The sequence below is a fragment of the Caloenas nicobarica genome, chromosome 13 (genome assembly GCF_036013445.1).
Source record: "Caloenas nicobarica isolate bCalNic1 chromosome 13, bCalNic1.hap1, whole genome shotgun sequence".
In the NCBI taxonomy this organism is placed as follows: Eukaryota; Metazoa; Chordata; class Aves; order Columbiformes; family Columbidae; genus Caloenas; species Caloenas nicobarica.
The window spans coordinates 8,674,338-8,697,894 of NC_088257.1; the positions used below are offsets into that span (position 1 = coordinate 8,674,338).

The following is a 23,557-nucleotide window of genomic DNA, read 5'->3' on the forward strand; positions in this document are numbered from 1 at the left end:
TGGGAGATCACAGAGGGGATGTTTGCCCCTTCACAGTAACCAATGCTAAAAACAAATGCTGGTTTCTCTCAGCATCTGTGGCCCAGTTTGGTTCCCCTCGTGCCTGTGCTCCCGCAGCCCTGCCGGTCCCATTCCCAACTGGGTTTTGCAAAGCTTTCCCCGCATGAATGGCCAGTTCCGTGGAGCGGTGGCTGGAGGGAACACCGGCACCCCAGGCACCACAAGGACATTTGCTGTGCCAGCAGGTATTGAAGCTCTGTCCGCACAGCTCAGGCTCGAGGCCAATGGTTACGCAGGAAGGTTCATGCTCTGCTCCCCAAAAGGGCTCTGCACGACTAGCTAAAGAAGTTTATTGTTTTATTTTCATTTTTTTAACCATAGAAAATGCTGCATGCTAGATGATTTGCAGTTGTCTTCAGAGAAACAAAAGGGCAGTGAGCTGTCTCTCTTTCAAAAAGTTAAATTACTTTCATATGTGTCAAAGAAACCAATTACTAACAGCAGGCCCACTTGAACTCTTCGTATTTACTCCCTAGAAACACTGTATGTACCAACTATTTCCCACCTTAACTATATAGAAAACGCAAGACCTATCTGTACTGAAGCCATTGTAAACTGCAGTAGGTGATTTCTCCAATAGGTAACTACTACCTGACTAGTTAGTAAAGCACTTCCAGATCTTCCTGCTCATGTACATGAAGGTCAGCTGCGTGTTGGTTGGGACTGTTGTCTTCGTCCTCCAGCCCACCGAGCAGCAGAGATTTGCTGGGTTCTGTGCAACGGATTTCAGTCCAGGAACGTGAGCAGGAGCCTTACACACAGGTTGCAAAGCTCTTTGTAAGTTGACAAGTCATTTCAGAATCACTTGAGTGAAACATGGTAGAAAGGCATGGAGTTTTATGATGTGCAAAATAAGCGTTTTGAGTGCACGGGAAGAAGAAAAAGCCCAGGGCAGAAATGAGCCCTGTGACCATTGGTGTTAGGATGCGCTTTAACTGCAGGTCAGGGTCTTTCTGTGCCAAACAACTGCTCTGTGCTTTGTCTCCTTTACCCCCAGACAACTCTAGCAAATGTACAAGTTGCTCCTTTTTTTTTATGAATAGTTATGGACCAAAATATTCAGTGGTGTCAGCAGAAAAACATGTGGTTTTTAACTAATGTTATAGGAAAGCACGTGAAAATAACTTGACCTGTTACACTCCGAGTAGCTGGAGAGGGTAACCTTACTTCACTGCATCTGTTTTATTGGGCATAGGCTATTTTACATATAAAATCAATACAGAATACAAAAAATGTGATGACTGACATTTACAGTAAAAAATGTAAAAATGCATTCTGACCTCTATTTGCACCAGCCGTTCTCTCCGCTGTGTACGCATCCTCGTGGCCTCCCACCCCGGCTCACCTGGAGGTGGCTGAGGGAAGGCTCAGCGCATGTGTGCTCTCTGTGGCTCCACATGCAGAAATTCAGGCAATCAGAGATCCAAGAGCCTTTAAAAAATCCAGCATCGAAAGGCAGCTGAAGTCGGCTATTTCTTCTGAAGAATCTTGCAAGAGTTGGTCATTGATAGTCCATTCCTCTGCTGAGGGCTCCTTCCTTTTCAGTGTTTGCCTCCTGGTAAATAAGCTCTTCAGGCTTTCTGGTTTCTGTATGTTTCTTGTATCTCCATCAGAAAAAGACAAATATTTTCACTCCCTTTGCATAGTCCAAAACTGATCCTATTTCAATCAGTTCAGCAACTCAAAGAGTTCTTAACGAAACTAAATACTGCAGGATTGAATTTAACACAAGTAAGATATCATCCGGGAAAAAAAAAAATTACATCATCGCCCCCAAACTGAAAAGCGCATATTAACAAAAAATACATTTCCACATCAAACTTTCCACATATGTGTCTGATTGCAAAAAACACTACCTTATAAAGCAGATTAAGTTAATTAACTGTGGTTCCAAAATTTTTATTTGTTCACATTTCAGGTTTAAAGGAAAAAGAAAGTGTAGGTTTATTTTTTGTTACCCTGGGGTGTATTTAATTTTGTGTTGTGTGTGACGCCTGGATTACATTGCCTGCATATTTACTTTTGTGCATATAAATTAAATGGGTTTTGCATGGTAATGAACGGTAAACCTTTCACTGTTTGAGCGCTGACCTTCAGGTTTTTGGGTCTGACACTTAAGTCACTGTCAACAGAAATTAAGTCTGTAAATTCAATTTTGCAGGGACCAGACGGACTGCCAGTAGCAGGATGTTGGCATAAGGTACAGTAATAATAATAATAATAATTGTATATCCTTGAGTGGGTCCTGAGTAATTTTGTTTGCTGCATGGTGATTGTTTGTACTGACCACTTCATTTAAGCAACAGGTTCTACTCCTGGCAGACCCAAAGCCAAGCTTTGGGAGAGCAGGACTCAATCTGGCTTTGTCAGCTGGTGCTGGGAACACCGCGCCAAAAACTTGCCAAGCATGAAAAGTCATTCGCATTAATACTGTCGATAGCAATGCCTTTTTTCAGGCTTGCTCAGACTGGGCTTCTATTCCGGCCCAGGCAGGTCAGGAACCCCTCATGCAAAGATTGCTCCGCTCTGCAAAGCGTGCTCGTGTGACTTGGCCCATCCCCTCCAGCTGAGACTTTTACACTGCGTTGCCTCTTTGTCGCAGAGTTACAAAACGTTTGTTTCCAAAGACTTTTCTGCCATTGTAATTATAATCCACAACCACTATGCTGCTCAAATCGGTAAATCGGGGCGCAGGTGGTCAGGTAATTCAGGGTAATTTGTACCGTCTCAGCACCCAGAACAGCCAGGGGTTGTAAGTGCTAAAGGCAGCCCAGAAGAATGAGGGGAGATGTCCCCCCTACAATGAGGATTTGATCCAGACGTGTAGGAGGATGCTCAAACCTCATTCTCTGACAGGGTTATGACACTGAAGCTGAGTGGAAATACTAACCCCGTTTCAAACACGTGGTATGTGAATACAGTCTAATAGCAAGCATGTTACTAACTGGTTGCAAACCCTCAGAATGTGAGAGCACACCCTTAGCATATAAAAGTTTTTAATTCTGTGGTAAGTGGCTTGGATGTGCTGTTAATATTAAAAGAAATCTGAATGTGAATCCTTATAATATTAACAAGATTAGTAAATGTAAGGAATGGAGCATTTCTCTTTGATTAAAATGTTTGTCTCTGTGTTCTTTTTCAGTGATCTCTAAGCATGGAGCACAATGTGTAAATAATGTGATATATTTTGATCTTTTTAATTTTTGTATAAAAAAAGGAAAAAAAAACTTTCAACAGTAATATATTGACCTTTTTTTATACTGGATTCTGTCATTTATGGACTCTGAAAATATTGTAAAGCTCCAGAACCCATAAGATATGCATGATAACATCAGGATTTGACGAAGGTGCCAATGACGGTAGCTGGGAATGAACAGCATTCACTGCTGATGTTGCTGCATGAACTAACAGTACTGAGACTGCTGCCTCGTGTGCCTTATCGCATGGAGGGAGAAATCCCTACCCTCATTTGGCTCTCAACTCTGTATTTGCACTGCACGCGCACATTAAGAGGGTGAAAAAAACTGGCTGAAGACAAAGAAAAAAAGGATGCAGCCCTAGAATTGAAAAAAGCTGCAGTGTACCATGGGGTCAAACAAGAGAAGGACTTGCAATGTGCGGAGGAAACAAAGCCAAGCTCCATTCATCGCTACCTGCTGTTGATACGATGGAAATAGCAAATCTTTGGCTAAACAGAACAACCTTGACTACCTGTGGGTGTTCCACTACTATCAAGAAAAACTTTTTTCTCTCAGGAGAGTCCTGCTCTGAGGTCTGTGGCTGAAGATGTGCAAAGTGCTTTGTTTCTGTGGAACCCAAATTCCCCAAGAAAACGTCCACTGCAAAATTTCAAAACACAAAAACTTGCAGTGCAGAGAGCTGCAGGACAGGGAGGGCTCTGCTGAAGTCTTTTTTTTAAACAACAGAGCACATAATGTTGCTGTTTGGGTTCCCAAAACTTGGAGTTTGGAGTATTTAATTGTCTCGATTTGTAGGGTTCATTGGTGTTTGATTTTTCTTGGTTTACATGGTTTCGATTGTAAACTCTGTAACTCCGCACTCTCCCCTTTTTTGTCTCTTTCTTTATCTCACGTCTGGCACAGCCCATGCAAAGCAGGGTAATGAGTAAAAGGAGGATTACAGTTTCGGTATCTGCATATGGCATTAAGTAAGCTCAATTAAAAATTTGCAAACTATTCCATTGTTCACATTTTTAAAGATGTTGGAAAAAACAGATTGTGCAGTAGAGAGCCATAAAAATTATTTCAGGGAGGAAAAAAATGGCTTACAGCTGATTCTGTTCAGCTTACAATGAAGAGGCAATCAGATTCCTTTACAGGGAGGAGATACTTTATGTTAACAAGTTCCTAAATTGAACAGAGAAAAATGTACAAATATCCATCCAATGGGTGGAAGCTGAAGCTACACAAAATCAGATAAAGTAAGCCATGAATTTTTAATGGTGAGACTGGTTAATCCTAACCAGAACAGTGATGTAATCCCCATCACTTTAATGCCTTTTGGATTTAATAGATCATTTCTTGAGGAAATACTTTAGTCCAACAGAAGCTGCTAAGCTCTGCGTGAGGAGTCTTAGGTGAAATTAGGAGCCTGACTACGGTATGAAACCAGATGACGTAAGGGCTCTTTGTGGCCTTGACCTTATAATCCAGACGGGAGGCATTTTTGGTGCATTGAGTAGGTCTGAACCCTCTGTGAGATCCTTGTTCCACTGCATTTCTTAGAGCAGCTACTGCCAGAGAGGACTTGAGAGAGGAATGAGATCGTCCAGGGGCAAAATCTACCCTGTAGACGCTGACCTAGCGCTCGGGGGGTTCTTGTTCTGATATTCTGAAGAACAGCAGGAACATGCTCAGTGCTCCACGCAGGTTGGGTGACATTTGACTGATGTCTGAGTTACCTGTGACCGAGTCCTACGTGTCCTTGAGGTTGTTCTTCTAGTCAGCTGGGAGCATTTGTTATCTGCTGGTAAATGCTGAAATGGCCGTGGAGCTTGGGAGATGTGGACACAGAAGACTGATGGCTGTAGGTAGTGAACTTCTGTTACCTTTGGTAGCTGCTGAGGGTCTGCACCTACACACTGCTTGCTTTCTGGTTGTACTTAGCATCTTTACAGTTACTGACCATTTTCTTGGTCACCATATAGATTAAATCTGTGTAAATTCAGATCAACTAACAAATCAAGAAACAAGAATTGTGTAACTCAAAACAGCAATGAAAATGCATTTTTATTTACTTCCATTTCATGTTGTTAGCTATCACTTTTGATGTAGGGGTTTTTAAAGGCATAAGGAGCCTCCCAAGCTCCCACTGGCTTTTAGTGCTCTTGAAAAACCCCCGTACTGTCCCAAATAAAAGCTAAAAATCTTCTTCTGCGGAAGGTTGAAGGCAAATCTCTCATTGATGTCACTGGGAAGAAGATCTGTAATTGTTCCCTTAATGTACAGTTGCTCTTCCCATCTCCCCCAGTCATCTCAAACTAAAAGCAATTCACTACTCCAAACCACACTGTGGGCTTCTACAAATTCCTGCACGTGTCCTGTTCATGGAACCTCTATCGATATCAATGAGAGTTCAGTCCCCAGAATGACTGCAGAAAGCACAAGAATCTGGAAGTGTCCACAAACAATCTACAATGCAGATAGAAAAGTCTTGTTTTACATACGCTGGCAAAAACTAAACAGCTTTCTATCTAGCTCCTACTCGAAGAAGTTTGATATCACTGAAGCTACAAGACAAGCTAACCTCCAAAGCTTATGAAATTATATTAAAATTTATATTTTCTCTGAGGAAATACCCCGAAGTCCTATTATCTTCAGGTAAACAAGTCAGTATTCCGTCTTCAACTTGTGGAATATCCAGTGCTTGTAGGCATCAACTGTGACCACTGCCAGGCCTGCAAAACATTGATACAGAATACCAGAAGAGTGCTTTACCTGTTGCTCTAATCACTCCGCATGGCAGCCGTCCCCCTCCCAACACAACCTGTGTGGCCACAGAACCCAAGACATTTGCTTGTACCAGAGGAACAGAGCTCTTTCGGAATCAACTAAACCTCCTAACTGTGGATTTCCTCCCCATCCCCGACACACAGCCTGAGCACTTGCAGCATTTCCATGCCAGTTGAGGAGGAAGGCTGGAATCATCTTCCTAGCACAGAACCATGGCTGGTATCCACCCCATCGGCGCTACCGCCTCACTGCCAAACCTTTTAGTGATCGATCATCTTTGAGAATTCCTGGGCACGTGCCATCTCTCTATTGGTTTATTCTGCATCCCGAATACAGGGAATCCAGCACATACAAGCAGATCCATCTGCGCACCTGCAGCAAGTCCGGTCTGTTCAGGACATCTGATCTCCTGCACCCGTACAGACCAGCACAGCCCGGGTGCAGCAGCTTCTCCGTGCTCCTGCTGCTCCCGTTTCCATTAGAAATGCGGGCAGGTAGGGATCCTGCCATATACAGCGCCTACGGCCACTTGGGCTACAAGGAACTAACCAGGAGATCTCCAAGGATCTTCTGGTGGTTCATCTACTCTACCAGCCCCCTCTGTTGCTGCTGCAGCTGGGAGCTGGTGCAGGCAGAGCTCCCGGGACCCCAGCGCGGTACGGACGGGTCCCCGGGCACGGCCACTCAACGTCCTTCCCGGTCCCCAGCTGAGATCAGTGCACCTGGCCTTTATATTCTGAATTTGGCGTTCCTTATCGATCGTATCATGCACGTCAACAGACTGCATTAGAGGAACTGTTGATTTTTTTATTGACTACACAGAGTCTAGAGGAAATCTGCTTAGACTTCCATGTGCTTTCCACACACACACATTTACAAGAGTGAGTTGATAAATGATAAATTGTTTCAGAGCAGTCATGATCCTATTGGGAAGAGTTAAAAAAAAGATGTGCTTTGCTTAGCAAATTCATTCCAGATCAGTTGATTATTTCCTCCTTCCATATGAAAATGTTTATGTGGGTCTTTTTGAATACTTTGAGCTTGCAAAATAGCTCACAAAGTTAAATTTTACTTTTAGGTAGTACTGGCAGTCTTGCTCAAAACGCAGTAATTATCTCAGCCTCTCACAAAGCATAGTGCATTTTTTTTCTCCCCCGGAAACCTCTTTGGGTTTTGGTTTTTTTTTTTGTTTTCCCCTCTGGTTTAAGAGAAAGTTTGTTTTACAGGAATTCAGAAATGCAGCTAAATGTTACCACGAGATGTCAGTAGCAATAAAGGTGATTGACGGGGAGGCTGCTAATGCTTATGAAATGTAGGTCAATGTGAGACTGAGCAACTATTCATCTTGATCACTAAAATATTCAGTATGTTAGCTTCATGGATTCACCAATAGACATTTTGGATAACACACTTCAGTTTACTGGTCTTGGGGGAATCCAAAGCACAGCTAAATTTGTTTTGTTTTCTAGTTTACAAAACAAAATTTATTAGTCTAATTTAACCGACCATGGTGATTTCTATTATGTTAAGATAACCACATCTGCCTGCTGTCCAGGAGCAGAGGACAAGCAGCTTTCTTTAGAGCTCGTTGTATTTAAAATAGTAGCGAACGACCATCTTCCTGGTTATTACCAACATCCTAACATGCCGTAGCCAAATCAATTTTGGAAGCAAAGTTCCCAAACTGAGTCCTAAAAGCCCAAGAACTCACTTGAAACCCCTCGAAGGTTTTCCAGCCCCCAAGCCCTGCAGGGAGGACACAGCAAATCCATTCGGTGACCACGGCCAGAGCTGCTGCCCGCGGTGTTGTGGTTGTGTGTGTCCTGGCCCCTGGCACTCCAGGACCCGGCTGTCGGGATGCGGAGCGCTCCCTAAAGCTTGGGGGGAGAACAGATTGTGTGGGAAAGGAACGTGGCCAAATAAACCCTGTTTCTCTAACTTCACTTCGGTCCTGAAAGCAGCTTGAGAGGCCCCTTGCCAGAGCATGAACCTGATGATTTGGGCTGTGCTGATGAGGGCTGGGGAGATTAATTAGTTTTGTGGCTGACTCGTGGGCTTGGCCAGTGAGTTTGGGCATATTTCTCTGGGTTATGAAACAGATGGCAGAGAAAACCCTGTCTGATTCCAAACTGAAACTGTTTCTAAGCCCTAACACAGTGGGGTTTTAGTTTTTGGTTGTTTTTTTTTTTTAAATCAAGACATTGCCACATGCTTTGTTTTCTTCTCATGGGGGGAGTCGCCTTTCTTGTGTACACTGCTTCTAACACTTGCTGTATATATAATGGTGATGAATTTATTTCCATATGGATTTTTCTCCTGTGTATTTAAAAATAAGAATGTTTCTTGTAACAATAAGAGACTTTCTGATGTGTTTTCTTTTTAGAAAACCAACAGATTTAGGTGAGCTTTTGTCTTCTGTAATTTCATAAAGTCAGCATTTGAAATCCTTAAGCAAACGAGCAAAACACGTGTGAGGTTTCTGCACTTCAAGACATCCTCCACAACGATGAAAAAGGAGATGCAATGGAGAATGACACGCGAGGTTTTAAGATTGTTATGAAGCATATTTGTGACGACCAAGGCTTTTCACGCCAGAAAGTCTGTTTTCTAGTTTGGCTGCTTTCTCCTTTTCTCTGCACATACAAGCTCAGTGTCCCGTTCCAGCTGCTGTCACTGTGCACAACCGTGCCGAGCGGGGTGACACCAGCCAAGAGCTCTGTCTGCGCCTTTGCTGTCTTTGCCAGCCCACAGCTCAGAAGGAATCTCCGCATTTTTATCTATAGCACATGGTTTTGCAATCAGCCAAATATAGCAGACTCTTGGGCCAGAATGTAGGAACTCGCCCATTTGTAATGCATAGCCTAATTATTAAGATGCCAGAAATTTCCAGCTTTATCGTAACAGTAAATAACCATCCTTGGTCAATATAACTTGTTAGCCTGTAAATTCAGTGTGCATTATAAAGGAGTATTAGAGCTTAGGAGTCCTCTCATTGAATACTGATTTAATGCTGCCCTCTAGAGGGATATTTTTTTAATGGCGAGAAACAACTGTTATGCCAGGACAAATTTTGTACCATGACACTGTCTCTTAATTGACAGCACACATAGGGATGGGTGCCCGTCTTGCGTAACTATATGGCTTGAATAGATATTTGTAAAACAGGAGCAAATAGATAGAAACTTTAATCTTTTTTGCAAATCTGGTAGTTCTTTTTTGGGAAATACCATCATATCCTCACTTCCTTCTCGCTTTTTTTTTCCCAGTCCCAGCGTTGCCCAGACAGCTTAAGTGTTATACAAGTAAAATCAATCTGTAGTAGGTTGCCATTCAAATTTCCATTTTAAAATTCTAGAGTGGAAGCTTTTGGAAGCTTCGAATTATTTTTCTTTACAAGCAACAGATTTATATTTAAGATACGCAAAAATATTATTAACAACAAATGATAAAAAGGGAAAAATTTTACGAGTGTCCTCAAACCACTTATCCTGGATAAATACTGTATGTATCTGTCCAAATGCAGGTCAGCGAATCTGGTGCCAATTTGCCCCAGTATAACTAGAAGAGTTAGTCCCAGTGTCCTCAGTAGGTGTCCAAGGGTGGATGGAATAAAAACCTCCATACTGCTTTACCTCATTAGAAGCCCCCAAGTTTTAGGTGGTAAGTATCTGCTGATGTGCTTAACAGCACAGCCAGCCTGCCAGGGCTGTACCCAGGAAGGTTTGCCAATGAGAGATGAAGTATTTTAATAGATTTCAAGAAGCCAAAGCCACTTGAGCTTGCCAAGGTAATCACTGTGGCATATACTGACCTTGGAAACATCACAGGACAGCGTTTATGTAAGAATACTTCTTGGACCCTTTTGCAATACTGACTTTAAAACAACAACAAAAAAAAAGGGTGTGTGGAGGGGGAGAAGACATCTGGTCACTCTTGTTAGTCCAGTCTCTCTCCAGTGACCTTTTAATTGTATTGCTGGTACTGCAGGGAAACTGACTGTTATTAGTACAGTTTGAAATACTTCACAGCTCCACTTTGGGGAATCTATCACAGACTGAAGCAAACCAGTGAGTAAAATTCCATTTCCTAAACGTCGTTTTCCTTGATTATCGGTTACATTTGTGAGCTAAAAAATGACTTCTAGTATTTTCGTGTCCCCAGGTGAACCCACAACTTTCCCAGACACTTGCGTACCATTAGCTGGGATGTCTAACAATTGTGTAATCTGCAGCTAAAGTAAGTGCCGAAAAACTGTCACTTAGAAATGAATGGGAAGACTTAATAGATTGTATGACTCTATACTAATGTGGAGAGCCTGAGGGAAAACCACAGGAAAGCTGGGAAACTTGAGTTTTGAATGCGTAAAAAGTTGCATTATTGACAACAGAGTGGAATAAGAAATGCATTATTAACATTTGCGGTTTTCCTGTGTCTTAGGACAACAATCAACCCCTGTTCACCAAGTTCTGGTAGAAGTTGCCTCCTAGTTGCGCAGTTTCATGTAACAGTCAGCTGACTTTTGTGTCTGTGTGTGGTTTCTTATATAATGTAGATATTAATGAACAGAAATTTAAAATGGAGATGTCCCAAATATCTGAAATAATTTTCTCTGTAAATGAAATTAATACCACTTGATGCCTTTTTTTTTTTTTTTTTTTTTTTTTTGCTGAACACTGCACTGTATGCTTAACTTTGAAAAGTGTGTTTGGCATGATGTTATGAAGTCTAGATGGGTGCATATCAAATCAGCATTTTTGCAATTATATACAAAACTAGGACTTGGTTTTGCAAAGCAAAAGCACCCACATTACCCACTGAATTTCCAAATTAAGCAGAAGAGGTAGGAAATTGCCAATAGCGAGAATGGAGTTGGAGTCCTGTTGTGTTTGCTGGTGATGTTTCATAGACAGAGTGCAGTTTTATGGAAAATTTCATAACGTAGCAACTCTTTGTGCTATGATTTGGGGGTCATTTTTTCAAAAATAGCCAACATGATGAATGTTCAGTACAAAATGCCAGTCAGAACTGAAAGCCACCTGCTCTGGTGCATTAAATTACTTTGGATGTAGAAATATTTTAAAACTGGTATGTAGGCTAGCACTGAGGTGTAATTTCTGAAACAACATAAATTGAGAAAATATACCTGCTAGTATTTAAAATCTAAATGAAAATCTGACTTATTTATCTACAGTTAGGAAAAACACATGCAATATGTGCTTTATCTGTCCATGTTTGTTGTGAAATTATACTAATGGGGCTTAATCCTCTACCATGTTATGCAAGTGTCCCTTTTTATGTGAGTGGTTGCATCACTTCAGTAAGGCTGTTCAGAGGAGAAAGGGCTATTCATGTGTGTGCAGTTTGGACACGTTGCAAAAAGTAGTTTTCTTTTGACTGTCTTTACATGGTATTTTATACAAAGCTGACTACATCTCTGCAAAATGTATCACCTTTAAAAAGAAATATATATAAAATGTACTCAACATCTCTATTGCAAACTCTTTCTGATTTTTAATCGTGTATGTGCCATGAAAAGTATTCTATTTACTTATTTCTTGGGGGAACAACTGCTTTAAAAATGAAGGCATTAACAACAGTATTTCTTATTCATTGTTTTAACATGTTAAAATAGTATTAATTAGTACTGCATCATGTATTTCTAGTTAAAGCTGTAATGGAAAGTACATTAGCTTGAGATCTCAAAAAATATATTTTATTGTGCTTTCTGTAATAAAAGCAAAGACTAGATTTTAAAAAATGGTCTCTCTGTACAGATTACCTTTACAATTGTGTGAATATGTATAATGAACTCTGCATTTATAACCAAGAATAAACTTTCCTAATTGTAAATTTTCAGGTTGTTATTATAAAGATACTAAATATCTTAACCAGACAAGAGTTCAAATAAAGATTAACAGCCATTATTAACTTTTCCTCCACTGTCTTTTGTTACTTGAAATGTGACTGTTATGCAACAACTGAGTTTGAATTCCTAAGTTCAAACTAACTTAAACTGTATAGCAATTTGGTTTTGGATTCTCCATGTGATCCACTATTTAAATTGCTCCTGTGTTTATCAAATAACCGCAACTCGAGATAATTATTGGTTGCTATATCTAGTCAGCAAGGAAGTCTGTCAAGTGTGTAATTTAAAAGGGTCTGCTCTATTTTCTAGAGTCCTCTTGGTGGATGTTGTTGCCGCTTGCAGTGGCAGAAGACTCAACCCATCCTAGAACATCCCTTCTGGTTCTTTGTCCTCCTGTTTTTCTTTAATAATTACAATCAAACAGGAATGGAGGAATGACCACTCTTCTAATCCCAACTATTGCCTATCCTAGGATTGGCTCTTAGGGACAGACAGGTGGACCTGACTGATTACTTGACCACATGCACCAATACAACAATATCAATGGTTTGTTTTTAACTTTTGCTTAAATAGTGAAGTATGTGTTGAACAATTAATACAGTCATAACACCTAGACTACCACCTCAAGTTATTTCCAACTGTAAAAGAAACTTCTCCAATGTGTATTTCAAAATAGAGTTATGATATAGCTGTAAAAATGATCCTGAAAAAAACCCTCAAACCATGTTATTACCCTGTGAGGTGGCTGGTAACCAGTCGGGATCTGGGCTGCTGTGACACCCGTGGTACAGCCCCATGGGGTACAGTTTCCAGCCTTGCAGGACCCCACAGCGGCCACCTCTCCCCCATTTGTCGGATGAGACCTCAGAGATGAAGTCACCACTCCTGATGCTGGAAGTGAAGAGTCCAGCCTCACAGCCGGAGGAGCCCGAAAGCCCTGGTGAGTTACTGTTGTTCTCTTTGTGACACCAGCCCGCCTAAAGGGATGGGTTTGGGGAGCGGCCGGGAGGTCGGGCTGGTCTCTACAATAAGAGAGGCGCACTGTGACAGTGCTGCTCCAGCAGCCACATGCGCAATGCCCGTCTCCCTGTGTCGCTAACTGTCGCGGTAAGGCACTTTTTGCACTAATCGCCACCACCGTCGCTCCGCTCCCGAACACAGGGCGGCACCAGCTCCCCCGGGCAGCGCTCCGCCAGCAGGGGGCGGGGCGGGCACGGGCCGCCCTGCGAGGAGCCGGCACCGCCCGGGCCCCTCCGAGGCGGCGAGAGCGGCCATGAGGCCGGCGCAGCGCTCCCGGCAGGAGACCCTGGCCCTGCGGCGGCAGCTCATCGGGTAAGCGCTGCGAGATGTTGCGGAGGAGGTGCCGCCACCACCCCTCGGGCGGGGAGAGCGCTCCCCCCCGGGCTGCCCGTCCCGCCGCGGGGGTGCCTGACGTGTCCGCAGGGCGCGGCCGCGAGTTCGCGGCCCCGGGGCAGCCAGCGCGGCCTCCCGCACGCGTCCCGCTGCACGGCGGCGCCTGCGAGCCCCGAGCCCCGGCTGCTCCGAGCCCCGGCTGCTCCGAGCCCCGGCTGCTCCGAGCCCCGGCTGCTCCGAGCCCCGGCTGCTCCGAGCCCCGGCTGCTCCGAGCCCCGGCTGCTCCGAGCCCCGGCTGCTCCGAGCCCCGGCTGCTCCGAGCCCCGGCTGCTCCGAGCCCCGGCTGCTCCGAGCCCCGGCTGCTCCGAGCCCCGGCTGCTCCGAGCCCCGGCACCGCGATTGCTGCCGGGGCTGCAGGAACAAGTTCCTGCCTCGCCAGAATTGCTGGGTTAAACTAGCAACATCGTGGGGAAAGTTGGTGGTATAAGCGTGCAAAGCCTGCTTCTACTAGTATAATTAACAGTAATTAGCGTTACTTTAAGGAGTTACGGAACTAAAGTATAGAAGCTGTATGGTATCGGTGCCTGTTCAAACTTCCAACGGCTCAGGAAGCATCTCCTGGCAGTTCCGCTGGGAGCGGAACCGCTGCAGGCTCAGACCCCTCAGGCTGACCTCGTATTAGAGCCTTTCAGAAAACCTTTTCTTACACCAAAACCACGATAGAATTAACACGTCTGCCTAATTTGATAGAACTAAGTAAACTTCAAATTATTTGTCTTCAACTAACCTAAAAAAATTCTTCATTCTATAGCCTGCATCCAGGAATGGCAGCAGAACTCGCTATTACATTTACCTGGGAATGCTTTATGTTGTACTTTATACACTTAAAAAATCAAGGCTACTTGAATCTGTAAATTGATAATGTAAAGAGCCCAGAACGTGGGCTGAAAAATAAATGCTGGAATTAGAATTGTGCCATTAACCAAACCTGAAGAATAAATAGCATTTGGTGTATTTCATCTTTTTGTAACTGGTTTGCTGTCACTGGGAACGAAGACCCAGTTGCTGTAACAGCTTTCTTAGCATCTGTTGAATGGTCAGGGTAACTTTACTGAAAAACTGACTTTTATCATTCTACTGCTAGCTCACACAGAAAGTATAGGATTCCTGTAGGGGACGGAGAATGAAACAGTTTCTTATTTTATCATTTGTCCTTTTTTTTGTTGTTGTTCATTTGACAATGAGTTTGTATTCATGGTCAAATTATTTTTTTTATAAGCAATCTTTTACTGAATGAAGCATGAAAGTTTGGCATTCGCCCTCAGAGTGAAATCTCTGCAACTCTTACTTAGGCAGACGTGTTTCCATTTTACTTGTTTGGCAATTTATTTAAAAAGTGAAACAAATACACTTAAGTAGACCCAGCCTTATAAAATCATTCAAGGTTTCAGCTAAGGTTAGTAAAGCTTTATATAGAACCACACCATACTATCTGGAAAATCAGGACCTTGGCAAGAAGAGCAGGAATATAATAAAAATGATCACAAGGTAAGAGACACCAAAGAGAGTTTCAAGACCATGAAGGGCAGATGGTGTAGACAGTAAAGAACTGCAGTTACTTAAGACTGGATGAAAGTCCAGAGGTGAACTCCTGTCTGTGTGCTGTGCCTAGATTCCTACTGAAGGAGTTCTAGAGTGTGTTTTAAAATTCCCTGCAAGTCTTAACTAAAATATGACTATTGAGTTAGAGCACAAGGCCTGTTCTCTTCCCCACCCTAAGCTTTAGTTTAGGGGGCAGGGGCAGGATGACAGCACGTGTCAGCAAACTGGGGAAATGTTTTTCTCTTGATTAACTGACTGAACTGACAATATTACCAGCAGAATAAACTCTGCAACTTTTAGAATTCACTAAGATTTATTTTGCTTTCTGATGCTTCTCACAGCTCTTCTTGCAAGCTGTTTTTTGCTAATGATCCGGTGAAGATCGTAAAGGCGAAAGGCCAGTATATGTACGATGAGAATGGAAGACAATACCTTGACTGCATAAACAATGTTGCTCATGGTAAGTTAAAAGTCATGTTACTCGATACCATGTTTTTCTAAGCAGAACAAGGAACAATCAGTATTTTTTACCATTGTTGCATTGTGTTGGGGGAGCCGCTGTTTAATTGGGAAAGTAGAATGAACCGTTCTTGAGCCTATAGTTTGGGAAACTACAGTTCACATTTGAATTTCTGTGTGCATGAGTGTGCTTTTCAGACTTGCCTCCTGTTCTGTCTTCCTAGAAATGTACTTGTCTTTAAATTTACAGATTTTGTCATGAAGCTTAAGTACTTAACTGTAAAACTAACAAACATCTTAACATGTTGCATTTGTAAAAGTTACTGCTGAGCGGACGGTCAAAGGGCCACTGCTCAGTGTGCGGCCTTAATTTTGTATTAGTAGCTGCTGCTTTCATACAGTATTTGCAATCTCTCTAATTGATCAGTGCTGTCACCAACACGATAGTAAGGCTAATAATTCTTTGATGGTAAAGCTTACCTGCATATTCCCAAACCCCTAGATTATGTAAATGTCTTAATCCAAGTATCAAATTAGACACTATTTGTTTTAGCATATCAACTTCCAGTATTAACTGCAACCCTTAAAGTACAGTAGCAGGCAATATCAAACTTTTCAAGGGGAAAAAAGGGTTTTTAGAGAAAGCTTACAATGTGTACTGACATTGCCTTCTGCTAACAGTATCATTAATGCCCCACTGATTAAATACAATAATCAGTAGTAATATCTCTGTACTTTTATAGAGAAATAGAAATTAGTATGTGAATGAACACCATGGGTAATGTGCAAGAACTCTCAAACCACTCTCCACACTCTCTTGCAGTTGGACATTGTCACCCTGATATAGTAAAAGCAGCCCATGAACAAAATCAATTGTTAAATACAAATTCTCGTTATCTTCATGACAACTTGATCGATTATGCAGAACGACTTTCAAAAACACTACCTGCAAAGTTATGTGTCTTTTATTTTTTGAATTCTGGGTAAGTCATGTATATTAGAATCGATACTGTTTTCACTAGGTATATACAAATATAATACTTTCTTATCAGCAGTCAATTGCATGATCTGGTGTGGATGACTAGACATTGACAAAAACATGGTTTGGGGTTCTGGTTTTTGAAGAAACTGTGGTCTTTTTAGAACTTCAGTGACTCTGAAGTTGAGGTTTAACAAGCTCTCTATCAGAAAACTAAACTAGTGCTTTATTTAAGAGGGGGCTTATTCTATTTATAAGGCCTTGGACTACAAAACATTAACAAATATTTACTGTATTAGTTTCTGGTCTGACTCATCTTCTTAACTGTGAATTACTTTTATTATCAAAATTAAATGTAACGATGCATATTTCTGCTTGGAGCGATGTATTCCCAAGCAAACTACAGCTTAAAAAAAAAAAAAACCCACAAAAACCCAACACAACAACAACCACCAAACCCCCCCACACAAAACAACAAAGCCACACCACACCAAACCAAAGCCACATGTTTCCGAAGCAGTTTCTGTACTTCAGCTTTTTATGATGGATTCTGTTCTGGTGAGCAGTCCTACCTAGTGAGTGCAGGTTACTAAGAGATCTGTGAGTAATGTGCATCCAGTTCTGTCTGTTCTTTAGAGACACAAACAACACTGCAAGGCAAACTAGAATTTCAAAATTCAAGACATCTGGATTGAAACACCTATTGAATATTTCAACTGCAGATCTGAAGCTAACGATCTTGCCCTAAGGTTGGCACGACAGTATACAAAACATGAGGACGTTATCGTTCTAGATAAGTAAGTATACTGGCAATTTTATTTATTGTGGGGTACAAGTCTCAGTTTTGGTCCATGGTCAGAGCATTTCTGAAAATCTGTTGTCATAGAAAGACTTTAACCAGGAAGTTGAGGGAAGTAATTTTTCCCTCTGGTCAGTATTTGCAAGACCAGCCCAGACAACTGTGTTAAGCTTGGGCTCTCCAGTACATGACAGACATGGACATACTGGAAGGAGGCCAGCAGTGGCCTCCCACCATGGGCAGGGAGCCACAGGTTCGAGAGGTTAAGAAAAATGGATTTGTTCAGCCCTAACAGACAGCTAGAGGGAGATCTTACTGCAGCCACAACTGTCTGATGGGATGGAGCAGAAAAGATGGGAGCCAGGCCTGAAGATATATGGTGATAGAAAAAAGGACAATAGACCTAAGTTGAAATCTGAGGAATTTTCATGAGACATAGGCAAAAACTCTTCTACAATGAAGCCAGTCAAATATTAGGATGGGGTGGCCAGATCCATCATTGTAGGTTATTTACAAGTAGGCCAGACACGTCCCTTCCCCAGTCTTTTAATACTGCTCATGATTCTAGTCACTGGTCCAGGCAAACCAGTGGCAGAGAGTACTGTCCCTCTGCATCCCTTAGAGAATCACACAATTATAGTCAAGATGTGGAGGGAAAAAAAAAAAAAAAAAAGCAGCCAACTGCTACTAAGCTGATTGATAGAGCTGTTCTCATCTTAAGTGACTGTACTCCTACCAGGTGACAGAGCCTCACTACTCTTTAGCTATCAGTAATGCTAATCTTAAAGAACTCTTTGATCATGAAGAAATTACTGTTTAGTCCTGCTAATTGTTTTTTAAGTGCTTACCACGGACATCTGACAACCTTGATTGACATAAGCCCATATAAATTCAGACATCTAGAAGGACAAAAGGAGTGGGTCCATGTGGTATGTACTCAAGCCTCTATCAACTACTTGTACATTTAGTTGTCTTATTTACGATATACTGAATACAGGATACTGTTCCTTTGCATAGGCTCCTGTTCCAGACACATACAGAGGAGTTTACAGAGAAGACCATGAGGATTCAGTAACAGCCTATGCTAATGAAGTGAAAAATATCATTGAGCAAGCACATAAGAGAGGCAGAAAGGTAAAAGGTTATTTCCATAACCATTTGTCTTGAGAAATGAGCATGGCTGTCAATGCCATTCAGGATTACTGAGGTAAGTGGTATGGACTTGTCAAAAAGCAAAGATCACATAATCATGTAAGAACCATCCAATGAGAAAGAACTTCCTAATTGTTAACACAATTTCCACAACTTTCTGTATTGTGTTCAAACATTACATGCATGCTACATATGTTTCAGATTGCTGCATTTTTTGTTGAATCTCTGCCAAGTGTGGGTGGTCAAATCATTCCACCAGCAGGCTATTTTCAGAAGGTTGCAGAGTAAGTGGTCATTCATTATCTTAACTAACTTTTTAAATTTAACATACTTGCTGAATATAGATGATAAAGAATTTCTCTGCTTTCATGTTAGAATGTAAACTTCGTATAGCAAAGAGCTGGTTTTAAACACAGGGTACAGAATATAGGCCCATACAAGTTTGTTTCTTGGAAGTTTGCAAATGCTTTTGCATGTTCTTAAAAAGTAAATACTATGTTATATTACAGGCACGTGCACAAGGCAGGAGGTGTTTTTATTGCTGATGAAATTCAAGTTGGCTTTGGCAGGGTTGGCAAGCACTTTTGGGCATTCCAGCTTCAGGGAGAAGATTTTATACCTGATATTGTCACTATGGGGAAACCAATAGGAAATGGGCACCCTATTGCCTGTGTCGCAACAACAAAAGAAATTGCAGAAGCATTTGCAGCCACAGGAGTAGAATATTTTAATACAGTAAGTAAGCTGCCCAAACTTTCCTTCTCTACAGGAATCTGTGTATTAAAATCAGATAATCACGCAGTGTTTTTAATCATCCTTATCACACACAGTTTTGCTGTTTGTATTATTTGTATCTTTCTAGTATGTAACTGTTCACTGGCTCCATCTGATCTCAATGGCAGTATGCTCATTCTATCACTGAGGCTACACTTTCAGTGACAAGATTGCATCTTTCTTCCCTTTCCATGGCTATGTGTGTCCCTTTGCTGAGCTCAGTTTGGAGGAAACCCTGTTTCATGTGCAATTGGATTAGCTGTGTTAGACGTGATTGAGAAGGAACAACTTCAGGCTCATGCCCTGGAAGTAGGCAACTTCTTGATGAAGCTACTCAAGGAGCAGAAAATCAAGCATCCCATCATTGGTGATGTCAGGTATCAGTGCCATGTTTATAGTTGTAGCTGCTTTTTGTTTGGTTCAGTCATAAACAACTCAGTTTAACTAATGTGGTTTTAAGGAAGTCGTGAAATCTGCATTTTCAGCAAAAAAACAACAGCCTGCTGTACCTTAGATTAAAACAAACTTGAGCTTATCAAAAGAGTGTGATGTACTTTGCCACTCTAGGCCAGTACTGTTTTATTGATTTATTAGTAGCTAAGGGAATTCACTTTCCTGTTTGAACTTTTACTTCAAGTGCACGAAGAACAGAATTGGTAAGATGGATGGAAAAATATTAAATATGTCCTGCACTGCCATTCTGAACAGATAGAAGCCTGTACTGCATTACTACATTTATTCAAAACAGCAATACCTTTTCTATCACTAGCCAAGTATCATGTAATTCTCATGCAGCAAAGGCTTGGTCTCACAAAAACCTTTCCCAATTTTTTAGTTCACATATAGTTCCTTCCTCTGATACCAACTGACTATTTTTATTTCTTTCAAAGGGGTTCTGGCTTATTCATTGGAGTGGACTTAATCAAGGATCAAGCAGAAAGGACCCCAGCCACAGCAGAAGCAGAGCATCTAATCACAAGGTACAATCATGTAGCTCCTGGATGTGCAAGGCAAGCACACAGTTATAAAGTAACCTTGCCACTCAACAGTTGTTAAAATATAGCCAACTGGCAGAAAAAGGAACCAGTCAGTGCAGAAAGGCATTGTCCGGACAGCCTGCATGCTCATGCTGTAATTTTTTCTGAACTACATGCAAAGGTAAACATAATTGTTATTGCTCTTTCCAGACTTAAGGAAGAATATATTCTACTGAGTACAGATGGGCCAGGAAGAAATGTGCTTAAATTCAAGCCCCCGATGTGCTTCAGTATGGAGGATGCAAAATTTGTTGTGGACACAATGGACAAGCTACTAACAGGTAGTATAGGTCACAACTGCCTCACAGAGGGTTGCTGTTGGGCTGCCTTAAGTCAAAGCTGAGCTGCTGAGCCTGCTTTTCAGAAGTGCTAAAATAGCACCAAGATAGTAGATGCTGAGCACGTAGGAAAATTAGTCTTAGTAAATCAAGTTTAGCCTTCACTTCTACATTATTCTGTTTTCAAGTTCTCCAACAAAACCGTTTACTCTGCAGATGCATAAGCCTTTTAAAATAGCTTTGCTCTGGCAGAGGTTGAAGTGTCTATCTTAATAAAGGCGACTAGTAACAGCTGTCCAAATTTCATTCTTAAAAGCCATATCTGTGGCATTTGCCACTTAGCTTTTTATACAACTTCTGCACACTCAGTATTGACCAAGTTAGTCCAAAAAACTTGTCTCAAAGTCATCAGTTTTCTAAATGGTTGCTTATTCTCTCTCCAGATATGGAAAAAGAACACCTGAACCAACAGAAAACATGCACTTGTTCTACCTAAGCAGGTATTTATCTGTATTCACCCTTTACTATTTAAATGCCGAGGTTCCCAAATGTAACTTCACAAGCATTGTCACTGGCAGAAAGGCAGGACCAGGTTTCCTCAGAGATGCTTTTACTTGAAATTAGTTTGCAGGAATTTCTGGCAATCTAGAAGCATGGACCAGACTTGTGTGCATCTGGTATTCACAGCTACCTTCTCTCAGAGGCCGACACTTCCAGTAACGCTGTGTGTATTCATTTGTTTGCAAGCCAGGTTCCAACATGTCCCAGAAATGCTCACCACTAGAACATGCTGCGCTTGTCTGGGAAGCTGTAAGAGTTTAACCCTTGGCATGCAAATGATATGCAGATCAAAACAAAAAACACAGTTTTCATGCTAGCTGCTCAGTGCCCGAAGTCTCCAGACAGAAGCTGCTCAGCTGCATACACTGCCTAGTTAGTCAGCTAACTACTACTCAGCAAGTCTCTCCTTAACTGCCCTGAAGTGCAGGAGCACCCTGCATTCTAAATGCCACAATCTAGGAACCTCCACTTAGGCTAACAGCTTTATAAAGAGCTATGAACAGGACTTTTACTACTATAGCTCCTGTTTTACTTAACATTTGACTTTGAAATAGTATTGCTTTTTGTTCTCTGTAGCATTTTGACTACTTCAGAGGATCATTTCAGGTTCACAGCTGTTATCTCATGCTTAAGTATAAATTTATCCCTATTCTCAGAAGTTTGTGGGCATTAGTAAGACTCAGAGTAAGGTTTACAAGGCTTGCAAGACTTAACAGGACTATGTTGAAGTTTCTCTGTAAGCAAGCTATAGAGGGCATTCCTGCTGCAACTCATTTTGCCACACACTCATGAGCGCCATGTACACTTAAACACCTCGATAACACCACCCTTTGATACACTCAGTACTTCTTCAGCCTAGTCTGACAAAGACAACCAAGTGTTTTTTAAAAAAGTGGCCAGTGAAACTGCAGGGACCTGGGTAGGAATGTACCTAATGTAATCACTGTAATCAATATAATCATTGGTGGCCTTCAGCCACCATAGTAGAATCAGTGTGACCCTGAGCTCAGGAAAAACATGCTTTTAGTTCAGTGCAATATTAGTATAGCAGGCACGAGAAAAATGTGTTAATATTTTATTTAGCAAGTTAATGGAAAGACATACAGCTGTTTGTACTAGTCTGAGAACAGAAAGATTACTCAACAGTGCCATAACTTGGAGGCCTAATGACTTAATGTGCTTGCCTGCAACCTAAACTAAGCATGAAAAATGCCTTTTTTCAACAGGAAACCAAAAATGCAAAAAGGCTCTTACTAAGTACAGTACTAGTATGACACTTACATATAATGTAAGCGAAAATGAGGCAATGAAGTAAATTCCTTTTGATGATGCTTTTACAAAAAAAACCCATAACATTATTTTCTTTCTATAGGTTTCAAACAACAAGATCTACTGCTAAGAAACAGTATTCTACCATAATAATGCACATTTAATCTTCATCCTAGCATATCTTAGACCACATAAGTTACCTTCCTTTGATTTTGTTATTTTCAGTTATCTTGTTATTAGTAAAAGCTTTAACAGAAATAAATTTTACAAGAGCTTGTTTTAACTCTGGCAGAAGTGTGGCTTTCATTTAAAACAGCATATCTAAACCTGATTATAAAGGAATATATTTCTAGTAGCTGCTATAAACTACATTTTCTAAATTCATGCTCTTTCAAGTTATGACTCCCTTAAAATTAAGATGAGCCAATGGGTTCTCTTAATTTTTTTATATCTGCTGCTACCTATGCAGACACCATTCTAGATGCCAGTATACCCAGTCTTCCCCAGGCTCTTCCAACCAGTTTCTGTAACCAGTTTCATAACAAGGTCCCTAGTAGCATTATATTCAACAAACAGTCTTGGTGACCAGATGAAGTCAAAAACTCCAGTCCCAAACTCATATCATCAAATGCATGAGGAACAGACAGCTGAGGGCCATGGCACCCAAACCAGTTCTTACCAAGTATTCTGTCCTCAAGAAATATCCAAGTAGGATTAGTAAATTAAGAGTAAATTCCAGCCATAAGCAACAACCTTGTGTACAAGCCCTTGCTTTCACCAAGCAACTACATGTTGTATCACAAATTTTTCATGCAAAAAAAGAAAGGGAAAGCCAGCTCTGCATTTAAGTACTAGTATCCTCAATTTCTGCTTAAGGCCACATCACCTGTCAAGGAAGCATTACCTGAGAACCTACTTCAAAAAACACCAACATCACTGCCAGCTGACAAATTATTGCTAATACACTAGCCAGAAGTATTGCAGCAGTATGGTCCTGATACACAAACTCCCTACTGGAGGGCAAACTATTTGCTAGAATAATATTCTGCTATCCCTTACTTCATAAGAGAACAAATAAAAGGATACAAAACAGTAAAGCATTTCAATTTTAAATGTTGAGACAGTAATACTTTTAAATACTGTACTCATTTGTTTCAGTGGTCTGCAATTTTTTATTTACAAGTTGAGCATTAGGCTACATACTCCAGTGATAAAACTGTCATGTTAACTATCAGATTTAAAATCTGATTCATCTTTTCTTTATACTCAAGATTTCCACTTAACCCCAGAAAAGTCTTAGAGACTTCTAACTTGACAGCAAGTTTTTCTTTCCAAGGAGAGCCAGCAGGGAGCAGCATATTATAGTCTCCACAGGAATAGCTGTATCCCTTGTTAA

General features: G+C 41.4%; 3 protein-coding genes across 5 annotated transcripts in view; 2 read left to right on the plus strand and 1 right to left on the minus strand.

The window, feature by feature from the left end:
* The window catches only part of COL23A1 (collagen type XXIII alpha 1 chain), a 183,642-nt gene extending 181,373 nt beyond the window's left edge, over positions 1–2,269 (plus strand). Inside the window, exon 30 of the mRNA XM_065643918.1 lies at positions 2,222–2,269. Within this exon, the coding sequence (XP_065499990.1) occupies positions 2,222–2,269 (48 nt within the window). The remainder of the gene's footprint in view (positions 1–2,221) is intronic.
* Positions 1,224–23,557, minus strand: part of HNRNPAB (heterogeneous nuclear ribonucleoprotein A/B) — a 30,779-nt gene continuing 8,445 nt past the window's right edge. For all 3 annotated transcript variants that reach the window (XM_065643915.1, XM_065643914.1, XM_065643917.1), the window contains one exon: positions 1,224–5,977. The gene's annotated coding sequence lies outside the window, so the exon portion shown is untranslated. The remainder of the gene's footprint in view (positions 5,978–23,557) is intronic.
* On the plus strand, positions 13,041–22,360 carry PHYKPL (5-phosphohydroxy-L-lysine phospho-lyase). The gene is made up of 13 exons (XM_065643970.1): positions 13,041–13,230; positions 15,195–15,313; positions 16,136–16,295; positions 17,014–17,088; positions 17,932–18,019; positions 18,108–18,224; positions 18,444–18,526; positions 18,752–18,977; positions 19,239–19,393; positions 19,907–19,996; positions 20,204–20,334; positions 20,775–20,831; positions 22,265–22,360. Exons 1-12 carry the CDS (start codon positions 13,172–13,174, stop codon positions 20,825–20,827), a joined length of 1,356 nt encoding a protein of 451 aa, XP_065500042.1. The 5' UTR covers positions 13,041–13,171; the 3' UTR covers positions 20,828–20,831; positions 22,265–22,360.

Coding starts and splice junctions, on each gene's coding strand:
- PHYKPL (XM_065643970.1), top strand. CDS start 13,172: ATGAGGCCGGCGCAGCGCTCCCGGCAGGAGACCCTGGCCCTGCGGCGG. Junction 15,314..16,135: donor CATAAACAATGTTGCTCATG/GTAAGTTAAAAG, acceptor ACTCTCTTGCAG/TTGGACATTGTCACCCTGAT. Junction 19,997..20,203: donor GCAGAGCATCTAATCACAAG/GTACAATCATGT, acceptor TGCTCTTTCCAG/ACTTAAGGAAGAATATATTC.